The sequence below is a fragment of the Mchenga conophoros genome, linkage group LG7 (assembly GCF_057382185.1).
Source record: "Mchenga conophoros isolate Kocher_MC1m ecotype Shallow Benthic linkage group LG7, M_conophoros_male_GT1.1, whole genome shotgun sequence".
Classification (NCBI taxonomy): Eukaryota; Metazoa; Chordata; class Actinopteri; order Cichliformes; family Cichlidae; genus Mchenga; species Mchenga conophoros.
Window position 1 is genome coordinate 62,786,589 of NC_140532.1, and position 12,208 is coordinate 62,798,796.

Consider the following 12,208-nt stretch of genomic DNA (forward strand, 5'->3'; position numbering starts at 1 on the left):
GTCCACAGGCAATAATATTACACTTGTTGAGAAATGGGATTTTTCTAGATAGTAGAAGTAGCTTTTTGCTTTTATTTTTTCATCTGATTCTTCTTCAAGTTTCTTCCTCTTTTTTTCCAGCTGTTGTGTTGATGAAATCAGAGCGCTGGAGTCATCTGCACATTGAGCAGGTTCTCAAAGTGAATGAGTCTAAACTTTCACACTTCGGTGCGGATTGTCTTATGTGTTTACGCGAACTTGTTTAACTCGAGAGGACAGCGCAGTGAATATGAACTCGTTCAGATACAGAGACGTCAGGCAGACAGGACGCGGGCTGATAACAGCTACTGCATCATGTAATGCCACTGACTCAGGCTAAACACTCAATGCTCGGCAAGCAGCCAGCTCAGAGGAGTTAGGTGGAGACAGATGGTAAAACAGGCAGATGGGAAATAAGGAGGGAGAGCTTGACGGATGAAGAGGACACAGAAAGAGGTCGACAGGCTGAGGGAGTGATGATGTGTGTGTATAAAAGCAGAAGGAGACGGCCGGGTGGACAGAAAGGAGCCGGCGTTTTAGGAAATGAATACACTGACAGGTAAACAAGCAGAGAGTGAGTTGCTAACAGAAGCACGCGAGCGGGAAGGAAGACTGAAGGCTAGTGTAGACGTGAGAGGTAAAGGAAATCAAAGCAGATAATGAAACCTGACCTACACTGCTGTGTAATAATTATAGTACATCAGCAGAGGAGATGTGTAGCTCAATTATTTATTAATTATGATTTAATTGTTACCCGGGAAAATAAACTTGGAAGTAATAATAATAATAATAATAATGGATTGCATTTATATAGCGCTTTTCGGGGCCCTCAAAGCGCTTTACAATTCAACTATTCATTCACTCTCACATTCACACACTGGTGGAGGCAGCTACAGTTGTAGCCACAGCTGCCCTGGGGCAGACTAACAGAAGCGAGGCTGCCATATCGCACCATCGGCCCCTCTGGCCAACACCAGTAGATTTAATAATCTATTAAAATACATAGGATTGGGCACCGGATCGTGGAAACTACCTGCTTCCCCGCTATGTTTAATAAAGTAGCCAAGACAGACCTCACGAGAAGCGGGCCACATATGCAGTACGCCTTATAAGTAACTTTTAAAAGATCATAATATATCTCATTCAAACTATATATGTCTATATGACATTTATACATATATATTTATATCATCTCTTTCTCATTGTCTTTCTCCTCCACTGTTCTCTATCCTTGCTCATTTCAAACCTCTTCTGAAGGGCTCTAACACACAAAAATGTCCATAAATTTATTATCAGTATTGTCACAATCATTTAGCGTCAGCAGATTAGCCATGTGACCCTCCGGTCTCCTGCCAGGTGACAAGAGCTTGCAAAACAACAACAACAATAACAGCTGGTTATATGCTAACACTGTAGCAGCTGATGTTAGGCTCTGGTGTTCTAAAAATCAGAGTTTCTCTCTGATAAATAGGTTGATTACATTCTCACATCGTATTCGCTGAGCCCGCAATATTAGATCTAAGATTCAGTAAGGCTGGCTAACTAATAATGGCAAAAACCAGTTCGGGATATCCTCAAAAACTCATTTTAGTATCGCTTTCATCAGACAGCAGTGAGCTTCACTAACTCATTAATTCATATTAGACTCTTTTCAAAAGGTTTTACAGCCTCCTCCAGAGTAAATAGACGTTTACTGCTGAGGTAAACAGCAGGCTGACAGCCTACACTCTCTACCGATGAATGGTGTCCAGGGTTTTTGAGGTGACTCAGGGGTGAAAAAGTAAAAATACTGCAAATTGAATCTCTCTTGGAAGACTAAAATATGTTTTTACTACAGTGGCTATCATTGCTAGGGTTATGCATTTGAATTGGGAGGGCTAAGAAAAAACAATTCAATTGACTGCAGTATACAATCTACTGACATCCAGGGGTGAACGTTTTCAAACGTTACCTTTAACAAAGGATTTTTTTCTATTTCTGTTCCACATGGGTTCAACATCCTCAACAGTTTAAAAACAAAAAACTGCAACTCACGCCATAAAAGTGTAAACCAGAAATAAATAAATAAATAAAAATACGATCTTAGGGAACTGTCAGTGTTATTATTTATAGAAAGGAGCTCCATCCAAAATCAGAAGTTCTGGTCTGCATGTGTGTATCTTTAGAAAATACTAAAAAATATCCCAAAGTAAATTTTAGATGGTAAAAAGACTCAAATGAGACTTTCCAATATTTCTATGAATTTTGTTATTGTTTTTACTTCAGATTAGATGGCAAACTGCATTTCATTGTTTGTGTTAGATACTTTATCAAAGACAATAAATTGAATCTAATCTAATCTAACCCCCTATTTCTGTCTCTCTGTCTCCAGCTCTTGAGTATCATAATCTCAACACGTCTGCAGCAACCAAGAACTACTGGGTCATAACGGGTAAATTGCACGCATGCACGCACGCACGCACACACACACACACACACACACACACACACACACACACACACACACACACACACACATGGACTGAGGTGCTGCTTGGTGATCAGTGGTAATCAAGAGCTGCATCGATTGGACAAAACAGCAGTTAGTTAAATGCCTGCCGCGTGCTGTTGTGCAATTCAGCACAATGGTATTGGATCTTTACATTTTCCTTTCCTCTCCTCTTGAGCCCCCCCCCCCCCATTCCCACCTCCCTTTGCACCCCCCCCCCCCCCTCGCCCGCTTAAGCTCTCCGTGTCAGAGTGTCTTTAGCTGCTCTGTTCCCGGGAAAACCTATTGATGTATAATTCACAGCTTCCTGACCGGGGCAGAGGGAGAGATCACTTCACATCACATCATGGCAGGGTGTGAATGATTCTGAAGTGTGTGTGTGTGTGTCTGTGTGTCTGTCCACAGATTCATCTCACTTATGGCCTCTAATAAGAGACGCGCACTCAAGATCAAGATTGATGCAAGCACCTTCATCTGTTTGTGCGTGTGTGTTTGTTTATATGTTTGTGTGTGTGTGATACAGACAGACTGTTTGCTCTGTGTGCCACTGTAGCCCTGATAGAAGTTTCAAGATGATCAGCTATTAAATTGAAGGGACAATCACCCAGTCCTCTCTGATAGCCCACTCATCTCCTGTCTGCTTGTTTCTCTTATCTATTTTCCTTCTTTTTTCTCAAGTATTAATACTGTCTTCAGCTAATTTGTCTTTACACTCTCATTCTCTCTCTTTATCACCTCCTCACACCTATTTTCTCTTTTCCTCCCTTTGCTCTTGTCCTGTTTGTATTTTCCTTCCTGTCCTCCATCTCTTCACTTGTCTCCGGTTTCTCTTCTCTTTGACTGCCTGAACCCCCCCCCCTTCAAAATCCCTCCTCTGTCCTCTCTTGTCTCAACTCACAGTGATCCAGGATGTAGACAGCTCCTCCCTGGAGGTCAACTACCAAAGCTTTGCCAGTCTTATGGAGCAACGGCTAGCTGAGCTCTTCCTGGTGGCTGGCAGGCAGGGCCCTCGGACGGCGAGATCCCGGCGGGCCACCACTGTGGGGGGCTACACCGTACAGGTAGGTGGAAATGGGATTTGTGGATCTCAGTGTGTGGCTGTGATGATGGCGTCTTCTGCTTCCTCCATACGGGAAGAAAAACACTTTGCACCTCTATAAGTTTCATCACCTTTTGTATTTAGAAACTGGTACACAGTGTTCACCTACTCAGGTTTATTTTTTTAGAGATTCAGGTTTAGCTTTAATCTTTTATTAAGATAGCTCTAGGTATTGGGATTTCACATTCGGTCTGTAGACATCTACCTTTTTCCAGAAAATGTGGGACAGAGTCTCAGAAGCTCACAGTAGAATCTGGTTTCTAAACTCCTTTCTGTGCTTCAAAAACAAATTAATATGTATATTTACTGGAAAAATATAACAATAATTATAGTCATGGTTGTCTTTGATATGCCTTCACTCTGCTTATACAATCTGTAATTTACTGTAATTCACATTACACATGTCTTTGCTGTACTAACGATGCTCAAAGTGGTGATATAGAGGACCTACTATGATAATTTCAAGCAACATAATTTTGTTCTTATATTACACTTTGGTAGCTTTGCACAACTCACAGTTCATAATAATCAAAAATCTTGGTTCCTCTGTTCATCCTGAGTTTTAAGTTTCTGTTTCCCCTCCCTCTAAGCCATGCAAAATTTCAATGTAATAAATAACATTCACATTTGCCCTGGAAGGACTATCAATGAACATAGTGTCAGTATCATTCCCTGAACCCCCTTCTGGCAGGGCTTTGGGAAATTGCAAACTTACTATTTGTGAAAGTCTGCATGTCCCTGGACAGCTCCAGATTTAGCACCCTGGACAGCGCTACTGACAGTAGTCAGCGGGGACGGGTTTCAAAACTGTTGTTGCGTTCAAGAATGCTGATATTCTGAGCGCATAAACTGCAGGGGAGCATGAAGTACGCTGCCAGAAAACTGACATGGAAAGGGCAAACTTTATGAAAACTGAGACACACTACAATGTCAAACCTTTAAAAGCAGTACCCAAATATTTAAATAAAGTCTTAAATTTGTCATAAATAGGTCTCAAGTGCCAGTAAGTTAATTTTCATTGTGTTTTTCTAGTAAAACCCTGTGTGTGTGTGTGTGTGTGTGTGTGTGTGTGTGTGTGTGTGTGTGTGTGTGTGTGTGTGTGTGTGGGTGGTGTGTGTGTGTGTGTGTGTGTGTGTGTGTGTGTGTGTGTGTGTGTGTGTGTGTGTGCATGACTTTTGGGGATTTGTCACCTCCTGGCTCCACTGCTCCATATTGTGCAAATTAAGACAATGTTTGACTCTTCCTGGGCCTTATGCCGTACACACCCGTAAGGTTTTATGGTTGCCATGGATGACCGGTTTTATGCTTGCAAAGTGGAGGAGGGAGAGGCTGGCAGAGAGAGACAGAAAGGGTGGTGCGGGGTGTAGCCAGTGGAGAAATCATCCAGCCATTTAATAACACACATCCCTTCTTCTTATGACAAAATCAAATTACCGGACTTTATTAAACCGTGTAATGTTTGTCAAATTAAAAATGGTGTTTGATGTATGATGAAAGGAAATTGAGATTTCAAGTGACTCAGTTATCCTCGAGTGTCTTCCCCAAGTGTAGTTATCTTCCACCAAATGCTCGACTTGATTAAAGCAACTGAGCTGATTCAGAGTTTTGATTGGGCCACCAGCAAGAATTTTTAATCCTTTGCTCGGTAGAGAGAAAGAGAGTTTGGATTTTGTGTTAAATCTTGCCATATAATATGTTTTATTAGTATGAACTGTGGTAAAACATTTTTTTCTCATATTACTCAAGGTTTTATGACATCCCCATTCTCTTGCAGATGGTGAGCATGCGTAGACTTCCCGGTCCCAAGAACCCAGCAGAGATGACCTACTATGCCCAGCTGAATGGAGCACCCATCTCTGGAACCACAGCTGCTAAGACACTGAGCAGTCTGGACTCCCAGACCATGGCTCTGACCCTGGGATACTTTGTACAAGTCCAGGCTGAACGTAAGCTTCTCATTATACTCCTCCAGTATTCAGTTACATTGTCATATATCATGAATATCAGGGACCAGGCAAGTCACACAAAAGAGGGCTTTATTTATCCCAGTGTCACTATGCATAAAAGCTATTTTAATGTAACAAAATGTAAGTGTCAGTTTTTTGGCTATGACCATGTTGATTGTTGTAGCCAGAAAGCTAGCTAGGGTGCAAGCTAGGCTGAGCAGGCTTAGCTTGTCAAAAACTACCAAAACTGGTAAGTTATAAATTCACCCAGCATAGACTAGTTATGACATATTGGCTATAAAGATCAAAGCTGTTGTTTGGATCAGCCTGTAAACATGCATTGCTGTAAATATGGGCATTTTTGTGGAGACTCATTTTTGAAGCCAGGCTCAAGTGGCCACTTCAGAAACTGCAGGACTTTGGCTTAGTTTTTCATGCCTGCAGTATAACACTAACATTAGCTTTAAATTGTGTGTATCTTTGTGATAAAAAACAAAACAAAATGTAGAAGGACTTTATTTGTAAATTTGTGAACTAGAGTTGATACAATTGCTTTTCTTGTTACCTCTCCTCTTACAGTTGCTAACTACTAAGTATGCTCGCAAAATATATGCTAAATTAGTAGTATAGTATTGTTATCAACTTAAACCATAGTGGGGTGCAATTTGGGAAATAACAAGCGGGCTATTTTTTTTCCTTAATACCAACTGTATATTTATAGCATAATTATGAGCTTCCAACAAACAGGTTCAGAACCTAAATATATAACCAGTGTTTACAAGAATATTTATATAATAAAAGGTGTCTGTGAAGGTTCTCAGTCATCCAGGTCATCGTAGTCAAAGGAGCTTGCAAAGAAAAGCGTCTGGACTTCTTTAAGTTGCTTGAAGACGTTTCACCTCTCATCCGAGAAGCTTCTTCAGTTCTAAGGTCAAATGAGTTTCCTCCCCAGACGCCTTAATGCCCACTCACATCCTGGGCCATCTGACCTCAGGAATTCGCATGATAAGGTGGGGCCAGGTTTCACAACGAGCTCACCCGAAACTCTGGCTGATTGGGACCCACACCCAGTTTCACACCTTGGCTCAGGCGATTAGAGGATCATCAGGGGGTCCTTTTGTCCCTCTGTGGGGGGGAAACTCCCACTAGGTTTAAATCTGGGACTCTCCACCATTTGACCTTAGAACTGAAGAAGCTTCTCGGATGAGAGGTGAAACGTCTTCAAGCAACTTAAAGAAGTCCAGACGCTTTTCTTTGAAAGCTCCTTTGACTATAATAAAAGGTATTTTTTAAAAGAATTAAATACACAATGTAATAATTGTATTTAGTAAGTTTTGACAAGAAAGATAATGTAAGGAGTTTCAAAACAGGTTTGCTGGTTGTTTGTGGCATTTTTTGGTTTTGTCACAGCTTATTGAGGTGGAAATGCAGTTTTTGGGACAAACACGATCACTTTATGGCAGAGAGTGAAAGATGACTCCATTAAGTTATTAATGTTTCATTAAGTGCTTTTGCTGCTGTGACAAGTCAAAATGTCTGGTGTAAAAAAGATCTGTTCCCATTTGTTCTAACACTTGCAGATTTTAGTCTAGAATTTAGAATTAATTAGCATAAAAATAGGAGCAATGAAGTACGTGGACCTTTTTTTCTTTGAATATTAACACAAATCTTGTCAGTGTGAGATATTATAGACGCAGAATCAACTCACAGAGCACATTTCTCATTTAGTAGCAGTTGTAGAGACCCCACACTGCTAAAACATTCCTCTTTAGGAGAGATCTGCTAAACTTGGGCACAGCAGTGTTGGCTTACTGTGACATTTGGGTTTAAATTAACTTTCAGTTATACTCAGTGCATCTAAAAGAGCTTTGAATGAAATAGAAATAAAATAACGCATAACAGGATTTTCTAAATTAAGAAGACGCTGTAGTTAGATATGCTTTTCAGGTCAGTTTTCTTTGAGTAACTATTGTTCGTATTGTTTGTGCTGGAGAGGACAAAATGTTCCCCCTTACCTTTTCTCCCTCTGAGTTATACAGAAACTGGAAAGACACCAACAACCATGTGTGCCCTTCACAGCTCCTCCACACAGTGTTTGGGCAGGGAGCTGAACACAGTGTTCCTGTAAAATTCATTTGCTTTGCTTTCATGGCCTCAGTGGAAACCATCTACATTAATTCTTGTAATGGAGATGCATCCATTTGGTAAACTGCTGTGTTGAAGAGAAACTCAGAGAAATATGTTATTAGTTCAAAACTCTGGTGAACTTCAAGTTGTTGCCTGATTTTGATATTGGATATACATTCAAAACAAGCAATCCCTGTCATCTAAAAGCTCAGGCTTCAGACTCTCTACACGCTTTATTTTCCCACAGCTTTTTATACTCCTAGATTTTTATGACGTCATAGAGTAGTGATGTCTTTAATATGCTCATCTCTGGCAGACAGCATCGACTGTGTGATTTTAATTCAGTGCCACGTCTCTCTCTCTTAAAACCTCTGGGTCTTATGCAGAAGCCACACCCACCTGCTGTTTAAATTGTTTTACTTGTGCTGAAGAGCCAATCAGATGTTGCCTTGTTTCAGGCAGTGGCTTAGCATCAATGTCCAGCATATTTTGAGCTGTGAATCATGCATAGCCTTGCTAGTGAAGTCCAAGAAGGAAAAACATGGAGGTGGAAAAGAGATTGTTAATGAGGCATCTGGGAAAACCGCCTGAATCAGTTTACCTAATAAGCTCTTGTAAAGATATTTAATTAACTTGTTATACAGTGTATTGTTTTTAATGACTGAACCCATTTGTGTTCGTGTGCAGCTGTGGTAAAGACACCGCCCAGCAACCTGTGGATCATGGCCGTTCTGACGCCTCTCTTCTTATTGATGGTGGTGATCGGGATGGTGGCCTTCATTCTGTGTAAGAGAAACAGGGTCCTTTTTAAAACGGGCGCCTTCAGGACCTTTAAAACTCGATCCAAGGTAAGATTTTATCCCTTTCTCCTGCCTTTATTTATTGCCCTTTGTGTTTGTCTGTCCACTTTTTCTCTCCCTTTGCTGCTTTTTCTGCTCCTTTCTCCCCTCCTGCTATAAATACTGCAGCTCAACTGTTGCAGTATTTATAGCAGAAGAGGAAAAAAATAATTAACCTAAAATATCTAAATGTCATTGCTTCACTTTAACAAATCCCAATACTAGAAATTGGATCTTCTAAAATATTACATAACCCTGTTATGAGTGACAAACTGCGCAGAGTAACGAGTGTGTTAAGCCGTTCCTTCAGGTCAGAAAAATGAATCCCATCTGTCCCGGAATTACTCATTTGTTTTCTCACTGCCCAATAGCCCATGGTTACTGCTAATCATGCATGCTGCAAAGACCAAATGACCAAAAGGAAATGGGCAGGCCCTGTTGTGCTAGAAGTGGACCTTAGGGTAATGTTGGCCCTTTCACAATAATAGCATTCAGCCAACATGAGCCAGTGTGAGGTTAAGTAAAAGTCAATCATTTGCAATGGGCATGTTTGTTATGGATTGCTACCAGCTGGGTTTGATCGGGTCAGGTTGACACCATGCAGCACATGACGCCAGAACAACAGCTGCTGGTGTCACTGCAGTCAGTTAAGTGCTAAACAAGCAGCGAGCCCGCCAGCCTTATTTCTTCAGAAAATTCTTGCAGGGGTGTTCAGAATTTGATCGCCTTTAAGTTCAAATTCGATATCATCATTAGGTCTCCACTCCAGCACATGCATTGACTTGACTTATGGGATGTGGCTGGTTGTAAATCCACGTGAACCATGTTCACATTTCACAGCCCAAAACAAAGCGAAGTGACTCACTGAGTTACTGGAAAAGCCTGCAGATAATTTCCATTATTTGAATTGATTGCAGCCCGTTTGCACCACAGTAGGCTACGGATGTGCACATTAAAGGATAACGCTGACTGATTACAGATATTTCATCATATAGCGTTGGCCATAAATTCAATTCTAAAACTTCTGTACCCACCAAATAGTAAGAAATGAGAAAAAACACTTTATTGGATAAAACTAAAGCTTCATTTGCCTATAATGTTATAAAGTGGCACATAAGTACAGTTTCCAGGGGTTTGTAGACTGTGTTAGGTGGAGGGAAAGTGTAAAAGTTTGCCTTTTATTGTTGCTTTTCCAACCAAATAGGTTTGAATAACCTTGGTTTATAATTTTTCCTACTCTTTGCTCTTTATGATATCAAAGGGAGCTGATATCCCTACAATGGGCATCTCAGGCACACACATCTGGGTGTAAGTGCAAAGCCCCACCCAGCTACTTTCCATGGACAGTCCATAATAAAGCAGACTGCCATGTTAAAGGGAGATGAGCTAAAATTCCTTTTTTCACACATTGAATGTTCTTGCCGTGGGTAAAACTCACCATAGCATGAGGTGTTTAGTGATCTTTCACTTAAAAAAGTGTTCAACATATTTTCTTAAATTGAAATACACATTTTTTTTTATAGCTCGACATGGTAGGCATGTCAGAAGTATCCTACTTTGATTGTTTTGCTACTCTTGTTTCATTCTGAACTCGGTGAATACAGCCTTATTAACCCAGATTAGAGTGATGGCCAAAACCGGAACATTTGATGCATTCCTTCCTCCCCTATCCACCTGTTTTCTATTCTATTCTATTCTATTCTATTCTATTCTATTCTATTCTATTCTATTCTATAATAACCCTTTCCTGACCATTTCCCTCTCTTCCCTGTTTAGACTTCATATCGAAGGGAGGGCAGTTACCACCACCAGGTATTCACTAAGACGCCTGAAAGGTGTATAGCTGACTGATAGAGTCAGTGGATGAATGAATGAGTTGCTGTTATTCTCATTAATTAATAGGGTTTGAACAGTTGCTTGAACTGCTTTGTTGGCTGCTTATCACTCTGTGTTCTGTGTGTCCTTGTTGCCGGGTAAATTCTTGCATGCGGCTGCTGTTCTGTGGACATCACTTTTTCCACCATTCTCATTGGCTACGAGATATCAATAGGAAATTGGAAGGGGGAGCATTGAGAGCAGGTGAAGAAATATCTAAAGCATGCTCAGTGAGATTTAAAATGTTTAGGTTTGAGTTGATAGGCTGATAAAATGCTGGCTCATAAAAACAGCCAAATGAGCTTAATACTATTGGCCTGAAGAAGAATCCATTTTTAACCGGGGCCCATAAATTTGAATTGCAAAAATGAAGCTCAACATCTGCGAACCAAATTGATCTATTTTTATTTTTGTAGCATCCATAAAGAGTGACACAAGCTTGTGTCATCAGCCTTGGCTTATTTGCTATTGCCATTCCCTTTCAGACCGGTTGTTTTATCCTGCTCACATTCTGCATTGGCACAGCAGGATCCCTGCACACAGACCTCCAACCCATTCCCTTTTTTATATGTGGTTTTTCCACTAAATGATATGATCATGAACTCAAAGCAGAGCAGCAACAGAGCCAACAGATAAAGATGCTTAAAAATGCCTTAAATGACAAAGAACTGTGCAGAGGCCATCAGTGTGGTTAGTGTTACTGCGGTGGAACATATCAGGGTTATTTTGGTCCAGCCTTTCTCATCCTCATCCCTCAAGATGCAAAGCGAGCCGAGGGAACGATGCATGCAGGGGTAGGCGGGATGTCTTTGGTTGGACACGGAGCTAGTATGTGTAGACTCCTCGGAAAATACATGTACGTGTTGGGTTTGAGTGTTTTCCACTTCTTTTAGTATTATATATTAACATTCAAATTTTCCAGCTTCAAGGTTTGTTTGCTTTCGTAACTGTTTGTAAACATTTAATGGGCTGTTTCACAAGAGAGCGCATGAAATATTAAAGAGGCCCAAAATATGAGGTTTTATAAGTGGCGCCGTGAAGCTACAACCACTGTATTTACTCTCTCCCAAACCCGAGCAAGATGTGCATTCAATAAATCAGATAAATATTTAACAGGAGTTAAGTTTGGGAGCTGAAAACTAAAGTTAGAGACTTTCAGTTAGTTTTGGTCTTTTTAAATTATTCTCATGGCGGCATGTATACTGACCAGTCTACATTCAGTACTGGCTGGTGTTTTTTTAAAATCTTTTTTTTTTGTTGCTTACATAAGAAAGGCCAGATGTTAGAAGAAATGATAAAAAAGAGAGTGGGAATGGCGTGCAGTTCTTGTTCTATGCAATCAAGCAGCAACCTCCGGGTTGCCAAAAACTGAAGGTCTTTAAATGGCAACTCGAGGGTCCACAATCTGCCCAGCTTTACAGCAAAAATACACGCTTATATAGACTGTTCCAAAAAACAGTTGTGATTTCAATAACTTACTTTAATGAGATGTAATCAAGGTGGAATATTTTAACTCAACAGTTATTTTATTAGTCGGGTGCCTTGTTCATAATTTTATTGCACTTTGAGGAGTCAGCTGTTTAGTTTCTCTGGTATATACATTTTGATTTGTTTCTCACCACCCAAAGCTAACATCCCAGATGTTATACCTGTGCCCTAACCCTGCATTCTGTCTAATGGCCTGGAGAGGGTGAGGATTGTGGTTGCAACGAAATACCCCCACTTGTATGAACGTCTCCTTGTTTACCTCAGTGAGCACTTTTGTAATGACTTCATGATCTCAGTTGCTAGTTTCAAGTCTTACTGAATACAATAA

At 40.6% G+C, this 12,208-nt stretch overlaps 1 protein-coding gene across 5 annotated transcripts in view; it reads left to right on the plus strand.

Moving 5' to 3' along the window:
- Positions 1-12,208, plus strand: part of kiaa1549la (KIAA1549-like a) — a 112,009-nt gene that overhangs the window by 60,978 nt on the left and 38,823 nt on the right. For 4 of the 5 annotated variants that reach the window (XM_085280697.1, XM_085280695.1, XM_085280694.1 and 1 more), the window contains exons 8-12: positions 2,390-2,449; positions 3,407-3,567; positions 5,380-5,551; positions 8,366-8,526; positions 10,294-10,329. In XM_085280697.1, coding sequence (XP_085136823.1) covers positions 2,390-2,449; positions 3,407-3,567; positions 5,380-5,551; positions 8,366-8,526; positions 10,294-10,329 — 590 coding nt within the window. The remainder of the gene's footprint in view (positions 1-2,389; positions 2,450-3,406; positions 3,568-5,379; positions 5,552-8,365; positions 8,527-10,293; positions 10,330-12,208) is intronic. The other variant, XM_085280698.1, reaches the window with a different exon arrangement.